Source organism: Onychostoma macrolepis, chromosome 03 (assembly GCF_012432095.1).
Source record: "Onychostoma macrolepis isolate SWU-2019 chromosome 03, ASM1243209v1, whole genome shotgun sequence".
In the NCBI taxonomy this organism is placed as follows: domain Eukaryota; kingdom Metazoa; phylum Chordata; class Actinopteri; order Cypriniformes; family Cyprinidae; genus Onychostoma; species Onychostoma macrolepis.
In genome coordinates, this window is record NC_081157.1 from 11,131,432 (window position 1) to 11,154,689 (window position 23,258).

At 39.9% G+C, this 23,258-nt stretch overlaps 1 protein-coding gene across 2 annotated transcripts; it reads right to left on the reverse strand.

Annotated features, from left to right (window-relative positions):
* Positions 1 to 201: 201 nt before the first annotated feature.
* iqck (IQ motif containing K) lies at positions 202 to 23,032 on the reverse strand. Of its 2 annotated transcripts, none has more exons than XM_058769764.1 (8): positions 22,926 to 23,032; positions 22,557 to 22,617; positions 22,263 to 22,389; positions 21,615 to 21,667; positions 21,416 to 21,493; positions 21,223 to 21,307; positions 16,446 to 16,560; positions 202 to 1,384 (listed from the first exon to the last, which is right to left on the reverse strand). In XM_058769764.1, exons 2-8 carry the CDS (start codon positions 22,607 to 22,609, stop codon positions 1,173 to 1,175), a joined length of 723 nt encoding a protein of 240 aa, XP_058625747.1. In that variant the 5' UTR covers positions 22,610 to 22,617; positions 22,926 to 23,032; the 3' UTR covers positions 202 to 1,172. The 2 variants fall into 2 exon arrangements, with proteins under 2 accessions (XP_058625747.1, XP_058625746.1); XM_058769763.1 differs by having other exon boundaries at positions 203 to 1,384; positions 22,809 to 22,938.
* Between the last annotated feature and the right edge of the window lie 226 nt (positions 23,033 to 23,258).

Below are 23,258 nucleotides of genomic sequence, written 5' to 3' on the forward strand. Positions count from 1 at the left end.
ATTCAACTATTATTTTTGTAAAAAAAAAAAAAAGAGAAAAGTGGACAAGACTCCGATGTGTTTTGTATGATTGAAGAAAATTTCAACTTTAAGAGACCCATTCTCTTGTATTATATGAACTTGTATATGGATTTCATTTAAAAAAAATTTTTTTAAATGTGTAACAGAAAAAAGTTAGACATCTTGGACATGAGGGTGAGTAAATGAGAGAATTTTTAGTTTTGGGTGGAGCATCCCTTATCCATATTTTATTTTATTTTTTATTTAATTGCAAAACATAACATAAATTAATTACATACTGAAATTATTTTATTGTGATTAAATCTATGTTGTATGCCATACAAAATAAATTACCTTTTTTTTTTTTTCCCGAAGGATAAATCAAATAGATGAGAATCCAAAATAACTCTTGTAGTGCACACAAATTACCTATGTTTTTATAATAATAACCATACATTTGTGTGTAAATGAACACCTCTTTGCATTCCATTTTTCTATCTGTGTGAAGTTAACAGTTTATTTTACAGTGTACTTGTTATATGTACTTACTATTATAATAACAATAAATTATTATTATACTCTAAGCCAAACCTTAATCCTACCCCTAACCATATAATAAGCACATGTAGTTATTAATATTACTCAGTACTTAAATGTATAATTACACTGTAACAAGGACACCTAAAAATAACATGTAACCAAATATTAAAGAATAAATTAACAAAAAAACAGAGTAAGTTATAAGAAGAGTATTTATACTTTTCGAATTAAATTATTAATCTAAATTATATATCTAAATCACTTTAATTACTTCACCCTTTCACTTCACAGGGTCCGTGTAATGCTAAATTTCTTTAAATCTGTTCCAATGAATAAAAACACCTTATCTATATCTTGAATGGCCTGAGGGCATGTAAATGATCAGCAAATGTAATTTTTGGGTGAACTATTCCTTTAATAACAAAAAGAGCAGTGCTTCACAAACCTGTCCTATAGACCCCCAGCACTGCACATTTTGTATGTCTCCCCATCAAACACACCTAATTCAACTCATCAGCTCATTAGCAGAGACTACAAGACTTGAAATTGGTGTAACCAATCAGGGAGACATACAAAATGTGCAGTTTTGGGGGTTTGAGAAACACTGAAATAGAGCCACAGCAGTGAATTCTTCATTCTGCATTTACTTTGTTGACATGATGTAGAGTGGTGGTGCGCTGGGAAGAGAGGCTTGGCGTGAGCAGCTCTCTTCTCTCTGAGGTGCTCTGAGGAGCTGGTGTCTTCAGGGCTCTGCTCTGAGGTGTAGGAGGAACCACCTCAATGGACACACCAGCCTCCACATGCTGGTCAGCGCTGTCACCAAGTTCAACCAGCTCCGACCAAACTGGAAAAACAAACAAAACAACAGTAGGTCATAATTCAGTCCAGCTGTACAATCAAAAATCAGATTTGAGCAAATAACCTTTCAATACGCCGGTCCTGAATTAAAAGCACAGAAACGAGGATTTGTAAAGAGCAATGTAGGAGGATTTAGATATAAGCCAAGAAAAGACAGGTTTTCCTTTAGCAAGACTAGCTTAGAGATGCGCGACGCATACGTCCTACGTCATTCACTGGAACGGCTTGCTCACATGACAGTCAGCGTTAAACATGTTATATGTTTATAACATTTTAAATATAAAACGTATCGATTCGCTATAGCAGGCCTTTATTCACCCCCCGGAGCCGTGTGAGGCACGTTTTATTACGGATGCACGCGATTTATTTGACTACTTTTGGACTGTTGAACAAAAACACCTGCCTACTCCCATTGTAAAGCTTGGAAGAGCCAGGACAAAGAAGAAATGGGTGAACTAACCCTTTAATTGATGGATGTCTAAAATACAAAAGCCTCGTTCAGACTGTCAGCCCAAATCCGATTTTTGTGCAAATCCGATTGAAATCCGATCATATTTAAATAGTCTGAATGGCAACTAACTACATGAAATCCAATTTGTGCAAATCCGTTTCGAGCTACATTCGTATGTGGTTTGGAATCCTATTCAAATCGCATTTCTGGAATCTAGCTTTTTCACGTCCTCACGCCACGTAAAACGTAAACACGTCCGACGTTTTTGCCGAAAACATGCTGAACATCTTTGGAGAAACAAGCTTGTGTCATTGTGCAAGTCAAGCAGGAAAAAAAAACAACATACTGCTAGTATACGTACCTCTTTGTGTTTTGAAAGTAGCGGAGACAAATTAAAAAAAAAAAAAACAAAGTAGCGGAGAAAGCAGCACGGAATCAAGCCGCACAGTTCAGATTCTCCAGAAGACGAGCTAGATAACCAGATAATAAACCACAAACTAGGATTGTTTTAAGGTAAGAGGAAATCTATTTATTTGTGTTAAATGCAGGTAAAACATATCCTTATTGATTTTTTTTATCAAAAGTTCAGTTTAATAGCCTATAGGTGAATTTGTCATTGTACTATTTTATTGTATAGCCTATGTTTTTTTCCTCATTAATAATAATGAGCCATAAGCAATCGTTTAAAGTAAGAGGAAAATCCAAAAACCCTTTTATTTGTGTTACAACGCAGGTACATTAGTCTTATTTGTTGTTCATAAAAGTGTTAGGTTATGTTTAATATAAATGACAAAGTCATTGTAGCATTGCTGATGTTGTGTGTGTGTGTTTCATTAAGAGTAATATTAAATCAACCTTAACTAAGCATTTATTTTGTTTCAAGAATAGGAAAGACCTAACGTTAACTCATGTTTAACCGTTGCGTATACCCTCCACTACATCACTGCATGGGAGTACCTTCAACCAGTGCACCAGTTGAGAGGGTGTTCAGCCATGGAGGACTTATCATGAGGCCCAATCGCAGTAGGCTTACTGCAAACACTCTGTCAAATTTGACATTTTTGAAGTGCAATGCTGTTTTAGAGTAGTCACTGTTCAAGTGGACAACCACATGCTTAAACACCCAGTTTACTCATTATATTGTCCAAACACATATCAGAAAATTTCTAAGCTTTTTGTTTTGTTTTTGTTTTTCTGGCATAAAGCTTGTTGAAAGTTTACACTGTAGGTTAAATGAACATTTTGCTTTAATCTTAAAATAAACTAGTTTGAATAAGAATGTGCTTTTACATGTGTTTTTGTATGTATATTATGTAGAAAGGACACTAGGAACCTTAGTAGTATTCCTGATTTTCCAAAAGAGGTTTTTTATGCTCATCAAGGCTGCATTTATTTGATAAAAAAATACAGAAAAACAGTAAAATTGTGAAACATTATTACAATTTACGACAGTGGATTTCTATTTTAATATACTTTTACATGTAATTTATTTCTGTGATGCAAAGTTGAATTTTCAGAATCATTACTCCAGTCTTCAGTGTCACATGATCCTTCAGAAATCATTGTAATATGCCGATTTATTAACAATGTTGGAAACCGTTTTCGGATTCTTTGATAAACAGAAAGTTGAAAAGACCACCACCCATTCCAAATAGAAACCCCTTCCAACAAGTCTTTTCTAGTAAGAAAGAAAATTTTGAACAGTAGTGTATCAGAAAAGATTTCCACCTCGAACAAATGCTGCTCCCCCCAACCCTCCGTTTATCAAAGAATCCTGAAAAAAATATTAAGCAACACAACTGTTTCCAAAATTGATATGTTTTGTCTACGTAAAACAACTTAGAAAAAAAGATTTAGATTTTTAAATATACTTTTTTCTCGGACTTGTGGCAAAAGACTCCAGACTTGACTCGGACTAAAGATGAGAGACTTGTGAACATCTCTGTGAACCACACATACCAAACTTTCAAACTGGCAAAGTTTAAATCCTGTCTGGCTATCATGCTTCAATAACACGTCCCTTACTGTTTTAATATTAGGTCAGAGAGCAGAGAAGAGTCAGATTTTTGTGGCTGCTTGAACGCATTCAACCACATAAGCATCCATACTGTGAGAGCAATCCAATCGAATGCGTTTTTGACTACCTATGGAAGTGGACGAAAGTAGACAAGCTCAAAACATTTTACACCCCGTACACAAATGTATTTAGCATTGTCCATTTGTGATTGGATCAACCAAAATGCATCTTAATAACAGGGTGTAAACAGGGCATGAAGGATGGGTCCCTAATCACAGTGTTGTATCCCCCATGCTGACATTAGCCAGGAAACCGGTGACGCCTTTTCCTGACATTAAAGGAACACCACGGGGATGAGAGGCTGTATGAGACAAGATGGCCCACAAGAAAAACTTACAAATATGCATAGGAACTCTGTCCACTTAATTAAATTTTTTTTACATTTTTGCTTTCAAATAAACTTTTGAGAGCAGTGACAATGTGTTATATTGTTATCCATGTCAAAAATAGTCCTCATACCGCTATCTCTTGTAAACATTGTGGTACAAGTCATACAGTCGGCCCACAGAGGAAGAAGAAAACAAAAGGTCCAAGAGACACAATCAGCCTCAACTAGGGATGGGCTATATCTTACCATTTGTGATATACAGGTAGAAATTCTTCCCACGATAAGAATTAGTCTTGCCACAATAATAACAAGAAAGCCTAGTCGATGACGTATTTCTATGTGCAACCCATTCGCAACTCACGTGCAGAGCAAAAACAAGTACAGCAGAAGGCGGACATGAAGCTGAAGAGGATTTTGTCGCTGAACATGGAGCTACCTCCATGCATACCTCCATACCTGCGAGTGCATATAATTGTTGTAGTGCGACCTGTTTTCATTTCTCTAAAAACGTTCACAGTTACGTGCCTTCTGTGTGTTGATATGGTGACTATGTGGTGAATGTGGATCCACCAGCCGAAAAGAAGGCGTACAGTTTTCGGAGAGAATGGTTGAAAGACTTCGAGTGGCACTGCATTCACTTTAAAGCCTGTGGGACAGAGTTTGCAGGTAACACTAACAGCATTCGCCACCAAATCTACACATTTTAAGCTCGAGAGAGAGTGCCAAACACAAGAAATGCAGGGACAAGTGTGTGGCAAAATGTTCAGGATCATCAGGTTCAATCGTTAAGGCCTTTAATTGTCAGGATGCTCACGTAAGTGGCTGCGATAATATCGTAATTGTTGTTTTAACGATGTGCGATTTGACTTTATCGAGTATATTGCAAAAACCAAACCAATCACTTACAGAGAGTGCACGCATACATGACGTGATGAAGTCTAGTAGGTTAGACAAGTGCATGTGCGCATTTACAGTGCGTTTTCACTGCATGATTCAGTCTATTAAAATGCATAACAAAATTCAAGATATGGGGGCTTTATATCATTTCATATAGTTAATATCACATGAACAGTGCCGTTTGTTCCTCCAAAAATCAGCATGATTACAAATGTGATTGATTTTATACAACAGTTCAATAAACAAGAAGTTAATATTAAGAGACTTACGTTGTAGACGCCATATTTCCTGTTTTTGCTCCATTTCGACAACAAAAAGCTCACGCGCAAGAGAGTAGAGTGTAATGGCAGAATTTACACATCAGCTAAGTACCTGGTACGAACCATCAGATAATCACATCACCTTAATTAAAAGGGGTCGAAGCCTAGAAACGCATCTAAACAGTTAACAAGCGGTTACTTGCATGGGTTTTGTGGGTGCTGAGTAAAGCATGTATAATGCGTAGATTCCTGATGAATTCCTTTAGGAGTGAAAGCTTCGTCATTCCAGCCCTGGGTTGATTAGTTCAAAGTGAATCGACAAAGTTACTGAACTTAAAACTGCCAGAAGCTCGGATTCCCCCCGGAAGGGGAGTCGTGAGATTTCTAAGGTGATACGTGTGTCTACAGGGCACCGAAAGTAAAGAGAAGACCTGCCTTTTGGGTATGGGAGAAGTTTTATCTGTTTTCCCTGTAACACCCATTTTGGTTAGTTTGACCAATAACAAGGCACATAGTTTCAGCGGGAAAGTGTTTTGCATGTTTTACGACTGATCTGGAGACTGGTGTAATTTTCCCCACAGTACAGTAAAAATAGTATGATGCATTTCACGATCACATAGTGTACATCATTGTGTGAGGAATAAAGAGCAGATCATTTTGATATCAAGAAAGAGACATCTAAAAGGTATTAAACCAGAGATACGTTCATACACCTGAATATGAGTGTTTAGAGCTTACTAATACGAATAACGAGTGGTAACTAGGCTAATATAATAAGGAAACATACAAACAACACATGCATATACCAGGTACATTTGTAACCGATTAATTCTGGTCTAAATAAAGAAAATGTCTCTATGTGTGTGTTATGTATCTTGTAATCGTGGGGGTAGGCCTGGTACCGAGGGTCATTTAGTTCTCTTGGAATGTGTTTGAAGTCCAATGGAGAGAAAAGATAGTCGATCTGTTTTGCATCTTTTTGACAGTGGGGGGGACAACCCTTGGCAATTTGGCACCCATATAACGGTAGAATGTGGGGCCAGGCTGTGAATTATATGCAAATGTCAAAAGGCTAAAAGGGTCTCTTAAGACATAAAGTCCCAACGACCATCAAGGATCATAAGCAGATGTTACAGTATTCTGCATTAAAGTTAAGAATGTAAAGATGGAATCTGTTAATATATAATTTGTAGTTATGGGGCTCATTAATTTTTGGTGGGTGCTCCTAAATTTTTGCTGGTGCTCCTAATTTTTAAAGTTGGGAGCACCAGTGCTACCAAGTAAAAAAGTTAATTTCGAGCCCTGTACCTCTACAATCTGGAACTGGTTTGGTCAGGGCTGCAAAGTTTAACACGTCACTCATGCTGCAAAAAAGTTTATGCGATGAATAAATTTACCACAGTAGCACACGTGCGATACAGTTTTGCATGTGTATGGGCCTGTTTGCAAACCTGTTGTCGAACAAAGAGAACATTTAATGAAATGGTATTACTCCAAATTCAGCTCATAACATCAGTCAAGTATTTGAAATAATTTATTTTTGTGTTCTGAAGTTGTTTCATATTAGCGAATGAGGCAGAAATCATACTATTTTCTAATATTCTGTATGGTGATAAAGGCTATGTTAATTACCATTGCATATACTTTTGTAGTCGACAGCACATTCCAGGGCCCAGTTTATGGCGGGGCCCCTCTCTGACCACAATAGTGGGCAAAGGTTTGCTACATTTTGCATAAGCAAACTGTCCAATGCCATCAGATAAAGATGCCAGGACAACAGCCAGAAACCTCTTAGAGGGCAAGAAGACGTAAAAAAACACCATAAAAAACCCTTAGGTCCTCTGGACGCAGCAGCGGGTGAAACAAAGAGATCGATCACAGAGTTCCATCCAAATCCATTCATAACTATGTTCTCAAACTGATGCAAACTACAACACACACATCTCATACTTATTCAGAGAAATAAGTATTCTCAGTGACAGCAATGTGTAGTGCAACAGCTTACACAAACTCAGCCGTTAATGGACAAATGAAATGCACATTTTCAATAATTTTCCATCATGTTTGGACTTATTGTGTTCGTAACATTGCCAAAGGTATTCTGGTAGTGGTTTAGTAAGTGAATGATGCATTGGTAAAACTTTAGTGACACTTTTCTAAATGTGTGTTTGGACTATGCAAATAAGTTCCACAGGAGGAAAGAAGGGTGGGCCACACCGTGTCTCCCCGCTCCGATGGAAGCAACCAATCACAGCACAGAAATGGAAGAAGCACCAGATTGCAATCTCCTCTTCAGAAAGGGATAAAGGTACCTTCTCAAGACACTCCTTGTTCTGAGTTTGAGTCCTTTTACAGGGAAGGCAGCAACAGACACAACCTTTCGGATCCTGCAGCCCACTACATGGGAGACAGCATCCGATACATTCGTTCTGAGTCCTGCGAAGGAAGGGACACTAACAGATCAACAAGTTCTGAGTCTGAGCCCCGAGATGGTGAGACAATAGCAGATCAACCTCCGTTCTGAGTCTTTCGTCCAGAGAGACTGAAACAGATACCCGTTCTGAGTCTCAGTCCTGCAAGGGAAGGGACAGCAACAGAAACAACACGTTCTGAGTCTTTCGTCCAGCATCCTACAGTGCTTCGTGGTCAAGACTGTTGAATCGTTGACTGTTGAATGAAGTCCCCGCCACCGGACACCTTGCTCAACTACAGAGAACATAACTATCACTTAACCAAACCTCTTCCAGAGACCTTGGCATTGTTGTGTATTATCAGTATATGGTTTTTCTAATTTACATTATATGTTATAAAGCTGATTGCAGTTGATAACAAATAATCTTTCACGTATTTTTTTCAGAGTAGCAACAGTTTATCTTTCCAGATAACGTAACTCTGACATAGCAACACTCAACATAATCACTTTATGCATCTTATGCACTTTATTCCTATTTCATTTATGATATTCATTTAGTAGTTGTTGATTACTCTAGTCTATCTTTTGTTAATAAAATCTATTTTATTACACTTGTGTCTTGTGTTGATGATATAGAGAGAGGTTCTACAAGTTAAGAGATCCCACCGATCTGTGATGATCATGTGATGTACTCATAACCACACCTTAAGTGACACGTGATCCAAATATCATAACGTCATTGGTGACGTGAGTATCCATCACTACACTATTTCGCCTCCCTAGATTGGCGAAAGCAAATTCACTACACCACAATGAGCACAGGTGCCCCACAGGGCTGTGTGCTCAACCCACTGCTCTTCATCCTGCTGACTCACGACTGCACTGCCAAGTTCAGCTCCAACCACATCAAGTTTGCTGATGACACAACACCACAGTTCATCAGAAACAACGATGAAACACACCATAGAAAGGAAGTGGCACAGCTGGCTGAATGGTGCGGTGTCAACAACATGTCCCTCAATGTGAGTAAGACAAAGGAGGTTGTGATGGACTTCAGGAGAAACTCCGCTGGCCACCCCCCACTGACCATCGACGGCTCGGCCGTGGATAGAGTCAGCAGCACTAAATTCCAGGGAGTGCACATTACAGAGGATCTTACCTGTACCACCAACATTACGTCACTCAACAAGAAGGCCCAACAGCGCCTCCACCTGAAAAGAGCAAGTCTCCCTCCACCCATCCTCACCACTTTCTACAGGGGCACCATTGAGAGTGTGCTGACCAGCTGCATCACTGTCTGGTATGGAAATTGCAGAGCTGCTGACCGCAAAACCCTACAACAGACAGTGAACACAGCTGTGTAGCAAATCTAGCTCAAAAGGGAAATGTATATAAATAATTACAATTAATTATGATTAATTACAATTATTTATATCGACAGTAATAACTGTAGCAGAATTAAATTGCCATCAACTTATCTGTTCTTCCAGCGAACATTCAGTCTAAGTTCATATCAACTCTAAGAAATTAGAGCATGTAGCGAGGGTCAAAATCGTAAAGAGACATTAATTTGCAAGGCAGAACCAGAAACTCATGTAATTTGTGCACATTACTTTTATTAACTAAACGCTAACACACATAACTAATCTAAACAAATGAATAAACATACACTCACGCGAACATACAAAGAGGAGCTAAAGTGGATGAATGAAGCCATTAGAGAAACCAGAGAATGCAGTTATGGAAAGAGTCAGTTAACAGCCTGAGTAAAACCATCAGCACTGTTTATAACGGGGTCTATAGCTTATACTAAACCTCTGTTTCGTTTAGTTAAATGTACGATACTTGCTTTGCCTTGGTCATTGACGAGTGTCCGGATGCAGTCTCGGATGAAAATCTTGATGGTTTCAAGGTTTGGTGGTGTTGGAGTTCTTCAAGTTCTTCCGGGTTTGAAGGGTGATGAACTCCAAAAGATGTTATTCTGGCTCTGTGGTAATTGGGAGTTTCTTCCCAGGTAGAAAGGGAAAAAGAGCTAAGAAAGAGATCTGCTGAGATCCGAGGATCCTTTGTTGAATGGAAAGTCAAGGCTGCAAGGCCTGGCACAAAAACTTAAGGGTCTAGAAGAGTTCTAGCTCACATCCTCGTCTTCTCAGAATCTAAAAGATTCGCATATGAGCATATTTGCATATGAGCTGGATTGGAAGTTGATATACAAACTATTAAAGATTCTTAGAACACTTATATGTTGCATAGGTATCAACATATAATATACACTCTCAATTAGATCATCCGAAGACGAATTGATAGAGACCAAACATGGTATAAGTGAGGTAATATTAACTAGTGATCTATCATAAGCATGCATAAAACAGGATACAATACAAAAGAACATATACAAGAACAGTAATAATATACACAATGACCTGAAGATATGTGTGTTCATTCAAAGAAAGGTTTTTCTATTAATTCGTTAGAGAAGAGTCTCTTTGTTATATCTCTTTCCTATGGGGATATGAAGTGAGTGTTGCTCTGCCAGCATTCCTTTGAGCAATAAAACTAGTGTTATCAGATCGGTTGCCATGTAACCGGGGGCCTGAAGTCATTGACAGACATACTGGCACCCAGTATGTGTATTGGGTGAGGGGTCTGTGGCTATTTGTTAATCTCATAACTAATTAATTTGTTAAATCCAATGCAAAATTGTGTCTGATTGGTCCAAATGCTACAGTTGCAAAGATCATTGGTGCCCCTCTCCCCTCCATCCTGCGGGACCGCCGCTTCGGGAGCCTTGTGAGCGGGCACCGCCGCCTCGAGAGGATCATGAGCGGGAACCGCCGCTTCGGGAGCTTTGTGAGCGGGCACCGCCGCCTCGAGAGGATCGTGAACGGGCGCCGCCGCCTCGGGAGCATTGTGAGCGGGCGCCGCCGCCTCGAGAGGAACGTGAGCGAGCGCCGCCGCCTCGAGAGGAACGTGAGCGAACACCGCCGCTTCGGGAGAATCGGGAGCTTTGTGAGCGAACACCGCCGCTTCGGGAGAATCGGGAGCTTTGTGAGCGAACACCGCCGCTTCGGGAGAATCGGGAGCTTTGTGAGCGAACACCGCCGCTTCGGGAGAATCGGGAGCTTTGTGAGCGGACACCGCCGCCTTGAGAGGAACGTTGTGTGCGGACACCGCCGCCTCGGGAGGACCGCGAGCAGACACCGCCGCCTCGGGAACCTTGTGTGCGGACACCGCCGCCTCGGGAACCCTGTGTGCGGACACCGCCGCTTCGGGGATCCTGTGAGGATCGTGAGCGGCCAGCGCCGCCTCGGGAACCTTGTGAGCGGACACCACCGCCTCGGGAGGACTGCGAGCGGACACCGCCGCCTCGGGAACCTTGTGTGCGGACACCGCCGCCTCGGGAGGATCGCGAGCGGACACCGCCGCCTCGGGAACCTTGTGTGCGGACACCGCCGCTTCGGGGATCCTGTGAGGATCGTGAGCGGCCACCGCCGCTTCGGGACAATCGTGAACGGTTACCGCCGTTTCGGGACGATCGTGAACGGTTACCGCCATTTCGGGACGATCGTGAATGGCTACTGCCGCCTCGGGAACCTTGTGAGCGGACCCCGCCGCTTCGGGGATCCTGTGAGGATCGTGAGCGGCCACCTCCGCCTCGGGAACCTTGTGAGCGGACACCGCCGCCTCGAGAGGATCGTGAGCGGGAACCGCCGCTTCGGGAGCTTTGTGAGCGGGCACCGCCGCCTCGAGAGGATCGTGAGCGGGCACCGCCGCCTCAGGAGCTTTGTGAGCGGGCACCGCCGCCTCGAGAGGATCGTGAGCGGGCACCGCCGCTTCGGGAGCTTTGTGTGCGGGCACCGCCGCCTGAAGAGGATCGTGAGCGGGAACCGCCGCTTCGGGAGCTTTGTGAGCGGGCACCGCCGCCTCAAGAGGAACGTGAGCGGGCACCGCCGCCTCAGGAGCTTTGTGAGCGGGCACCGCCGCCTCGAGAGGATCGTGAGCGGACACCGCCGCCTCGAGAGGATCATGAGTGGGCACCGCCGCTTCGGGAGCATTGTGAGCGGGCGCCGCAGCCTCGAGAGGAACGTGAGCGGGCGCGGGAGCCCTGTGAGCGGGTGCCGCCGCCTCGGGAACTTCGTGAGCGGGAACCGCCGCTCTCCTCACCGACATCAGCAGAGGATCCTCAACGCTGCGTCTCAGCCCGGGGCGCCCAAAGAAAAACCCCGAGATTCTGGAAGTGGCTGGCACGATCCGAGGAGGTTCTGGAGCAACAGCCCAGACTGGGAGGGGGGCACCCTCCCGCAGCTCCACCTCCTTCAAATAGATGACCTGGTCGACCATCTCCCAATAGGACCACGTATCTATTTCCCCCAGCTCCTCCCGGTTGACAGGCTCATCCAGGCCCGCTAAAAACAGGTGGATGAGGTCTTCGGCGTACAACCCAAAAGGGCGATTGTTTTGTGGGCAAGGATGCGGCCCACTGGCTGGGGCCTGGTTCCTCTGTCGACCAGGAGCTGGGTACAAGAAGATTCCCATTGCCCGCTGAGTCTTCAAATGGCTCGTTTGTACTGTCACGGGATGGGAGAGACGAAGACTCAAATGCTGGCAAAAGGAATCTTCTTTATTAACAAATTATAAAATAAACAAAAACACAACTGAAACCACCCCGAAGGGGAAAAAGCCAGAGAAAACACAAGCACTGAAAACAAGACATACACGAGGCACAGGGCAGACATAAATCACAGGCATACCTGGAAAAAGTGAGACAAACGAGCCCAGAACAGAAAACACAGGGAGCTTAAGTAGGGACGGCAATCAGGAACACAGCTGGGGCAAATTAAACAATAATGAGGTGAGTGGAGTTTGGGGAATTGAATCCGGGAGACAGTGACCTCTGGTGGTGAGAGGGAGCATCGTGGACCCGGATTCATGACACAGGTGAGTGGGCTATACAAACCACACTTTTCTCTTTTCTCTGAATTTATACTAGACACTTTTTATGAACACTCCCTCAAACAGACTCAATTTGATAATATATGTTTACTTGTGCATTGCACTACAAATCATCTTGCACTATGCGCTGCTTCCTCCAAAATATCTCTCTTGCACAATGTACAAAACATCTTTTGCACAATTTCATTTACAATATTTATGTTAAGTTTTTGTAAAGTCTCAGTTTGTGTATGTATAGTCAACTATTTAAGGTATATGTATAGTCAGATGGCTAAATGTTGTGTAGGTCTATAATTGTTTTTTCTTATACTTCTATTGTTGTTTGCTCATATATGTTTAACCCTCTATGCGCCAAAGACGTCGTACTTCATTAAATAGACTGTAGTTCCTAATATAGTGTAATATCTCATTTGTATTCCCTAACACTAGATGGCAGACATGTAGTACTTCGATTCTAGACCAAAATTGTTCGAGGAAATAGCGGAGCAAGTGAGCTATCGTGTCATTGATGCGGAAGCAGTTCAGTTCATAGCGTGCAAGGAAATTGTAAGATTTGTGAGAGAAAATCGCCAAATGGCTAATGAAAGTTGTACCGTGAGGATGTGTTGCAAATGTTATTCACCTATTCTGACTCTGAAGGGGAATATTTGCCTTTTGGAAATGACGATTGGCCGTCTAATGATCGTGCATCTCCCGGTACATCTGTGCAGCCCAATGGCGCCGCCGTAAAAGGCGAGAGTGTTCACGAAGCACCATCAAGTGATCATTTGGACCCTTTGCCCAACGGGGATGGGGGTGGCAGGGGTGGACGTGGTCTTAGTGTCCATAGGAGAGGCATCGCGTTGCTGATGATCAGCCAGATTGCATCTTTTTTTCTGATCGCGTGCGCTCAAAGGGCCGCTGGCAGGCAGTACAGGTGCAGTCAGTGAGGGGCAGGTCTGTGCCCTACTCTCAAGAACTATAAACTGTCACCTAGATACCTGATTGGGCAGATTGCTGGTCAACTGATCAAAAAATAGGCACATGTATTTTACTATGGCACAGTAATAAAGTAATAATTTACTACTTTCTCCTGTTTTACTGTTGATTTCCTCTTTTCCTGATAATTTGGAATGAGGATAAAAAGACAAAAAAACAAACAAAAAAAACATGCTAATAAGTTCAAACATCCAGTAAACATCTATTATTTCCTGAATATTACTGATGAACTGATCAAAAAGTAGGTTACTGTTCACATGCGTTTTACTACTATATAGTATATAGTAATTTAGTACTCTTTCCTGTTTTATTGTTGATTTCCTCTTTTCTGATCATTTGGAATGAGGATAAAAAGACCAAAAAAACAAAACAAAACATGCAAATAATTTCAAAATCTAATATTTCCTGAATATTATGAAATTCAAGAGGGCCGCCCCTGATGACATCATAATATGCAAATTAGATGAGTATATTTACACCCCACATAAACTTTAGGTCATGCCCAACATTTTTCTAATTTAGAGTAGATCTCTATCTTTAAGCCCTTTCAAGCCACAAGCTTTTGAAATGTTGATGTCAAAATCCAGCATTTTTCAAAAAAAAAAAACCCTGGCGCCTAAAGGGTTAACTAGTATGTAGCACTGTGGTCCTGCGAGACATGACATTTCGTTCCACTATATGTCAGCCATTTTGTGTTGACATCATTGTAGTCCTTAGTTCACAACTGGAGTCAACACTTAAGAATCAATCTTAGACTTTACTGAAAGTTGCTTTTAGCTTCTTTATAAAAGTCTCCTACTCTTAGAAACTTTTTACTAAGAATTTTTTGACACTTAAGTCAAAGCTTAAGACTATTAAGAGTATTTCTGAGAAGTTTTATACATACGGCCCCTGATGTCCATTAACTTAATTAGTTGCTAGATGTTCTCCCAGCTGAATCTTTTCAAAATTTCTTGCTTTTTCAGCCCTTTGTTGCCCCTTTGTAGTCATCTCATTTATTTTCTTCAAGACTGGTCATAACTTTTTTAATTCAGTTATGAAAAAGCAGATTGGTCTTATTTGTATTGGAAAAGTAAGACTGATTACCCCTTGGCAACTGCTAGTTGGTCAAACTAGTTCTTAAAGACATGGTGGCTAAGTTTATGCAACTGGCCCCAGGGTTACACTTGTAACTAAGACATTCACTTTCAAATGGGAACTCACACTGCGTCTGACAAGACACTATGGGGAACAAATTTCTATTATTATTCTACTTTGGATAGACAATCATTTAGATCAGATTCCAATCGGATATGAACAAAAATCGGATTTGGACCAACAGTCTGAACAAGGCTAAATAAGTTGAAGACGTACTACAGGTACCTTTTATACTGATGGTTGCAAGGGTAGTATCATCATGAACTGTTGTTGGCCAATAACACTGTCATATTTAAAGTAGGGCTGTCAGTTTAACATGTTAACATGTTGAAAAAATAACGCGATTAAAATATTTTAATGCAGTTAAGGCACTGGCCCCAAATTAAGACAAATTACCGCCACCTCTTGGCAGTTTCTTATTTAGAGTAGAATTTCATAAAACAAATAAATAAATTATAATAAAAATAAAAAGGGATGGGGGTCAGTGTATGTTTTAGTCATTAGATTTTTTTAATATTGAGTAATAATTAAATCACTTTTTTAGCATGATACATACTGTGATTTATTCTAAAGTTACTTAAATAATTAATTTAACATCAAATTACCTAAATGTAGACTTTTAAAAATAGGCGCATCAAGTATTCGTATTGGTTCATGTTTGTGGCATACGATGTTCAAGGAGACCGAGACAAGCTAAAGGAGCACATGTTGTTATCTTTATTTTTTAAAGGCATGACATTTTGTAGTAATTTTGAATGTACACAAATAAAAATATACATTTTACCATACGACTATATTTTTCTTCATTTTTCTACTTTCAATTTTAAATAAAAAAAAATCTAATGACCAAAAGATACCCTGACCAATAGGTCTAGTTCACCCCAAAAATGTTAATTCTCTCATCATTTACTCACCCTCATGTCGTTTCAAACCTTTCTTTTGTGAAATATAAAAGAATGTATTTTGAAGACTGGTAACAAAGCTGTTTTGGTTACTAATGACTTGGTTGTATGAACAAAAAATACTGAGATGTTTCTCAAATTACCTTCTTTTATATTCCATAGTTTATGTTAGGCCATTGTAACTTAAATGTTTATGTGTAATAAGTGTTATTTTTTTGTTGAATCAAATAAAATAAAAAATTGTACACAAAAATAGCTTTAAACAATCTTTTGTGGGTATTTTCACAGTCAAAATTATTTTGCGATTAATTAGATTAATCATGTTAATAATTATATCAAAAATTTTAATCGACTGACAGCCCTAGTTTAAACACATGCTTCAGACACTGGTCACGCTGATGGAGTTCCGCATAGCATCTTGTCAGACGCAGTGTCTCATTCCCCTTCTCAAGGAACCAGATTTACACTAGTAACTGAGACTTTCACTTTACTTTCATGGAGATATTCTAATTAAACAAACAGTTCAAATAACTAAATTAGTCAAGTTCAAATATTTAATATTCTAAGCAAATACAACTTTAATGAGTCACATTATTTTCAGTAATTGTGTTGTGGAAGGATTTTCAGAGAGTATTTAGCTTGTTTTTTGACCTCTGTTCTCCTGACGTGCCCAGAAGTCCTGAACTGTTTTGTTGATGTCACAATTTTCTTCCCGCAGTTCTCTCTGCCACTGCCTTAACTCTTGGACATCTGGACGCACACGCACCTGAAAAAACAATATGTTGACATAATTTAGCATACACAACTCTACTACTTTTTACTACTTTAAAGGTCAAAGGAAAAACAGATGCTTTAGGGTACACGAGATCCTTCAAAGACGAGAGGAGTCTTATTCATGCCTCCGTATGAGTCAGTTTCAGTTTTTGTTGTTCTTGTTGCATTTACACGACCAGTAGGTGATGTTTTGAGCACATCTAAACAGTGAATCTAGCTAGTGTAATCTATCTCGGGGGTTTTCAAACCTGCCCTGGAGGACCCCCCAGCACTGCACATTTTGTATGTCTCCCTTTTCAGACACACCTAATTAAGGTCTCTACAAAGTCTCTACTAATGAGTTGAATCAGGTGTGTTAGATGGGGGAGACATACAAGGGCTGAATCCGAAATTGCCCCCTACACCCTCATTCACCATTCCCTACATTAGGCCACTAATACAGTTAACTTGAAAGAGGAAATGAAAATGAGTGAGTGAATTTGGACACTGAGTGCACCAGAAGGACTGGCGCCTTTGTATAGTTTATGATTGCTTTTTAATAATCATTTGAAACTGGCAAACCGACAGCTCCAGTAGTAAGATTAAAAGATTTACCTTGAACTCTGTCATGGAAATTATGTATAAACCCTAATCAAACAATTTAATAATCAATTTAAAAATAATTTATATCTGTACTGTTTTACACTGTACATCATGCACGAGCACTTTGTAAAATTAATGGATGAAAGGATGATTCAGCTGCGGGCACCATCTACTGGCAAGACATGGCAATTCATTGTGTGTGCGACTCAGTGCATTATGGGTATTCTGGATTATTATTACTGCATTATGAGTATTCTCAAGCCGTTGAGCATATATCAGTTGTACACTCATTATTGCTGTGCATTGTGGGATTGAATGAGTGCACTCAATAATGTCCAATATGTTCCATAATGTTTACGCTGTGTACTAGGGAGAGGGGGTCCAGAACGTGATTTCTACTTCAAAATGGGAGACAAACAAAATAATGGAAATTAAAAATGGAGATATTGCCAGTATCAGCATAAAACAAGGAATGTAATGAGTATGGAGTATGTTGTAGCGACCACAAAGTTATCAGATTACTAATCAGGACCACCTAATATCTGTGAATCATCAGCTGATTCTGTTTGGTAAGTATATCATTTTAAAAATGTTTGCAATATGTTTCACACTCTAGGCTGACACATACGTTTTTATTATCACAAGACCTACCCGCCTAATTTTAGGATGCACTGTCTTTGAAGCATGTTTTATTGCCTTGTTCTGGATTAAATTCTGATATATGTGACTCATTGGTTGATCCTGCTTGGTTATTATATCATTTTAGACTTGTCTGCATTATATTTCCCAAAACAAAGCTTTTTGGTGATTGTAGTCTTTGGAATTATGTTTTTGCATAATAGCTTTATCAATGTTAGGGACCGGAGGAAGGCACGTGGTGTATGTTGTGTCTTTGACTTTGACAACCCCTGGGGCCTGTACCATGATGGTGGCTGAACAAACTCAGTGTTATAGGATTAGTTTTGAGCTGACAAAACCAAACCGATGCAATCAGGCTTAATTGGTACCATGACGCAGCTCATCAACTTACTCTGTCAACTTGGGCTTTGATCCTTAAGCTATGATTACTTCACGGGCGAGTGCACATAAAAGAGTGACGTCGACACCGAACAAGCAATCGCGTTCAATATGGATAGAGCGAGAGCTGTATATTTTTCCGCGGAGGAGCAAGAAATAATTATTCAAAAATACGAGGGATATAAACATGTCTTTCAAGCATGTAGTAATAATGTCTCTACTGCCAAAGCAAGAGAAGAGTGTCTTAACACAGAACTTGACACAAGGAAACAAAAATGAGTGGAACCAGCAAGTAAAGTAAATGTGAAACTAACCTTGTGTTATCCTCCAAAGATGAGAAAACAGTCCAAAAAAAATGTAGCATGACTGCGGTTATATGGTAGTGGTTTGGCTATTTTAAAAGCGATCAGGAGCAGATTAAAGTGATCTGCAAAATATGTCAGAAGCTGGTGCCATCCAAGATTGACAACACAACCAACTTTTTTCATCACCTACAAAATTACCATCCCAGCGACCACACTGAAAGCATGAAAATGTGGTCGATGTTTCTCCGTCAACAAGTAGCCCTCATAGCTCCTGCTGTACCAAAGCAGGAATCGATTGTGTCACCCTTAATAGCCATTACTTCTTATGAAAAGCGTTCCAAATAACGCAGGATATAACAAGAGCAGCATATTACTTTATAGCAAAGGATATGATGCCCCTAAACTGGGCTGGGTATCGAGTTTGAAACCATTTAGGCACCCACCGAATTGCCTCAATATCTTAGAGTATCAAAAAAAGTATTTTCGTTCGGTACCCAATTTTGATACTCTAGGGGTTAATCTTGCCAACGTCTGTGAGCCAGTAAGCATGCAGCATGCTTGATGTGCCTAAATTAAGTGCTGGTGATTGGCTGTGGCAAGGCATCAAGGAAAAACCCTAGTTTACGCTGGTTAGATGTGGCCCAGAGATGTGGCTCACACGTGTATAAACATCCCAACCCCATAGATGTAAAAAATGTAGAAAAGATCAAAAGTGTGGTGTTTCACCAGACGACAACAGTGCGCAATGCAATATTTGCAACAAGATATAATTGCTGCCAAGATACTTGACAGCGCACAGAATAAACTTAAGAGCAGAAACTCGCCCCGTCTTCGACTACAAGAAAACCAAGCCGGTGCAGTCATCGTCTCAGTGTCCTCCTGCCACAGAGCCTCCTTCACCGTGCCCACCACACGAGTCCTCATCCAAAACTGCTCATGAAGACAGCTGTGCTATGACTGGGACTCCGACAGGTAAGGTTAACATTTAGCAAACAAACAAAATCAGCTAACCTGTTGTGGTACAGGCTTTTGTACTAGTTAAGTTAACGTTTCTGTGCGCGGTGACTTAGTCCTATAAACTGGGATCTACATAACGTTAGATATAGTTTGGATGTATAGCTATATATAGCTAGCTAAATCAATGCTAAAATGCTTTAAAGCTGACAGCAACTAATCAAGTTTAACTCGCATTAAACTTATTATTGTGTTAAAACATGCTTTTAGAAGAAAAAGAACTTGGTTGCATTTACCTCAATAGTGGTTTATATTTTTCTTTATTTCTTTACTTTTTTTTTCTTTACTTACAAGGACACTGCCAATGCTTTCTGATTTGGCAACAAAGTAAGGGGGACAGGTTGGAGTGGGCTTGTCTGTCTCCTGAAAAAGCAGACGTGCTATTTTTTGAAGAACTGCTGAGAGATTTAAAGATCTTGAGTATATAGTAGTGAGCCTTACATACTGACTTGAAACTGTTCATTTTGCACTGAAAACTATTTTGAACTTTTTTAAAACTATTTAGTTACATTTTGTTCCTTTGTGCAGTGGCTCAGTAGATGAGTCTTTGAGTCTGTAAAACATCAACAAACTGAATTTGTTAAAATATATTTCATAAAATTGATATCGGAAAAAGTATTATTCAGGAACCAGTATCAACATCAAAGTAAACGTATCGTATTGATATCGAAATTTTTTAACAATACCCAACTCTTAGTGCAGTGGAGCAAGACGGGTTCAAGAAATTAATTAAAGCACTTGACTCCAGGTATGAAGTCCCAGGCAGAAAATACATTTCCCAAACTGAACTGCTTCAGCTTTATGAAGAGTGCCGTGGAAAGCCATATCCGAGCCATATATGAGCCTCACTATTCACTACATCAACGAGGAGTGGGATCTTCAAAGTAGATGCTTGCAGATGTCATATTTTCCAGATGACTATAATGCCGAAATACTCTGCCAGGGTCTGGAGGATTCACTCGCATCTTGGGGTCTTAGCAAGGACCGACAGGTGTGTATCACCACAGATAATGCAGCAAACATTGTCAAGGCTGTTTTGCTTAAAAATTGGACTCGCCTACAGTCTTTCGGTCACCGGCTGCATCTAACCATTGGAAAGTTAATAAACATTGAGGAGAGAGCTATGCTAAATGCCAAGGATCTCCAACCCTGCTCCTGAAGAGAGGGTACATCCCTACTTCCCATAATCACAAATGATCAATAATTAATATAACATTTTTCCAAATAACTTGCCCTCGCTGAAAATGGGGCAGGATGTATTTGTTTTTCCTCCTACATTTCTGTTTTGTTCCGACAACATCCTGTTATTATTCTTATTATTATATTAACTCGAAATTCAATTTTTGAAATTTGTGAATTGATGCAAATCGCTAGAAGACTGAATCGCGATTCTCATGTGAATCGATTTCCCCCAACCCTAGGAAATAATGGTACAAGAAATAATGGTAGATTTTATAATGGTTACTTTTTTTTAAATAAGACAACCTCTGTACTGTATGCGGCTGACAAATGCGACCTATGGAGGGCACAGGTTTGAAATGAGACAAAGCTGATTATAATGGGTTCAAATGTATTTTGTCTCATCACATGCGCCACAGTGTTGGGTGTATGTCATGAGTTTGTATTTTATTTTGTGGTTCAGCTGGAGCAATGGTTCTCAACCTTTATGACTCTAAAAAAGCACCCAATAACATCTCTGTGGCATTTTCAGTGACACGTTTTTGTACTCTTCTTACCTTATATCCCCTCCAGAAAGCCTGGATCAACACTGCAGCTTGCTCATCTGTTAGAAGTAGAGAAGCTGGGATGTGCGGCCTGGGACTGACAGAGAGAGAACATTTAGACTGTGATAATGTCTGTCATGCCAATAAATCACATTCAGAACTGAAACGAAAACAGAGATGTACGTTTATCAGGCAATCTACTTACTGTTCAAGAAGCCAATTCTGGACGAAAGGAATTGTATGAAATTTTGTAGGTGTTCGCTCTGTCCAACGAGGGTTTTTACTGATGGACAAGAGCAAAAAATAAAGAACGTATTTAAACGCATTTAACTGTATAAAAAAGTCACAACGAAATATCCATGAAGTGTTGGCTATTCACACAAGACCACATTTCTCTTACTCACTTGTATAGCCATTCAGTGAGGAAGTCACAGCCATTAAACGCCGTCTTTTTTCTCTAGATTGACAATCAACCATGTGAAACAAACACAATGAAAAATATATTATATTATAAGATTAAATATGTTGCTGATCAGTGGAAAATCCATAGATTATGTAGTTGGGCTACACAGTAACGTTACCTTTCAAAAGTTCAACAACATTACAATTTTTTTAAATGTTTTTAATAGTCTCTTCTGCTCAACGTCTTTTGCTACATTTTTGTGCTCAAAAAATACAGTATAAACAGTAACATTGTGAACTAATATTACAATTTTAAATAACTGTTTTATATTGCAATATATATTAAAATGTAATTTATTCTTGTGATCAAAGCTAAATTTTCAGCATCAGTGTCACATGATCCTTCAGAAATCATTCTAATATGCTGATTTGCTGCTCAAGAAACATTTCTGATTATTATCAATGCTTAAAGTCGTGCTGCTTGCTTAACATTAATGTAGAAACTATGACATGCTACCATTCAAATGTTTCAACAGTATTCAAAGTATACATGACATAATAGTAAACAAAAGTAGAGCACATTACCAATTTGTACTTTATTGATTTTTTTATGAACTGAACTGATGTTGAAAAACACTGATAAAGCTGACCTCCATGCAGCGGTGCTTCAGTGCTTCTGCGAGCAGAGCCTGCAGTCCAGGCAGCAGCACAGGAAACACATCCTCCTCCAAATAACATTTGCTGAGCCCTTGACAGAGGTCCGGCGACACTGAAAATCTGTTTTGGGGGAACAAAAGGGTTTTAGGCAAGATAAAAGATGGTCATATACTATTTTAGAGGAAATATAATTAAGAAAATGTCAAATCAATTGATGTCCTTTTAGTTTTAAATAGCAAACAAGCAAATAAATAAATAGGAATCTCAAATATTAACAATCAAATTACTCTGTTTGAGGAGAGCATCTGATGAAGAGCAGGTAACTGGATGACTCGTTCATGTCTTCCTCTGCAAAACAGGGCAGATAGTTTTTCCCAATATTAGCCCTCTGACAATAACTAACCCTGGTGACAACTCGCATGCAATATTTTCACTGATACTGACACAACTTTCACTGTGAATGATTTATAGCCGATATATACGTCGAGAGAAAGAACAACAACAAGAATATTTTTGGCTAGAGTTCGGTGTTTTCTCACCTGTGGAGCGGTCAGTCTTCATCACGATCAAAACAACACGACAGAAAGCTGTGTGTGTGTGTGTGTGAGAGAGAGAGAGTGAGAGTGTGCGTGAGAGTGTGTGTGTGTTACACTCACTGTTTCTATCCTGTCAGGCTTGTTTTCAGTAACCATAGTGACGGTAACTAAGGAAGTAACGGCATTTTGATTCACGAGAATCTCCTCCTCCTTTTCCTGAAGAACTAATTTCAGAGACTTCTTAACACAAATCCCAAGCACTTGCTTTGCTTTATCAGACTTACACACCTCAGAGTTACATCTTGAGTGATAAAGTACGTTACTTTTATTTATTTATTTTATTTTAACTGTACTGATTGACTGTACTCTTGGCCCACATAATGTGATATTAATCACGATGTGATATATTGATTGCGATTTAAAAAAGCTTAACTGGTATTAATGACATTGATT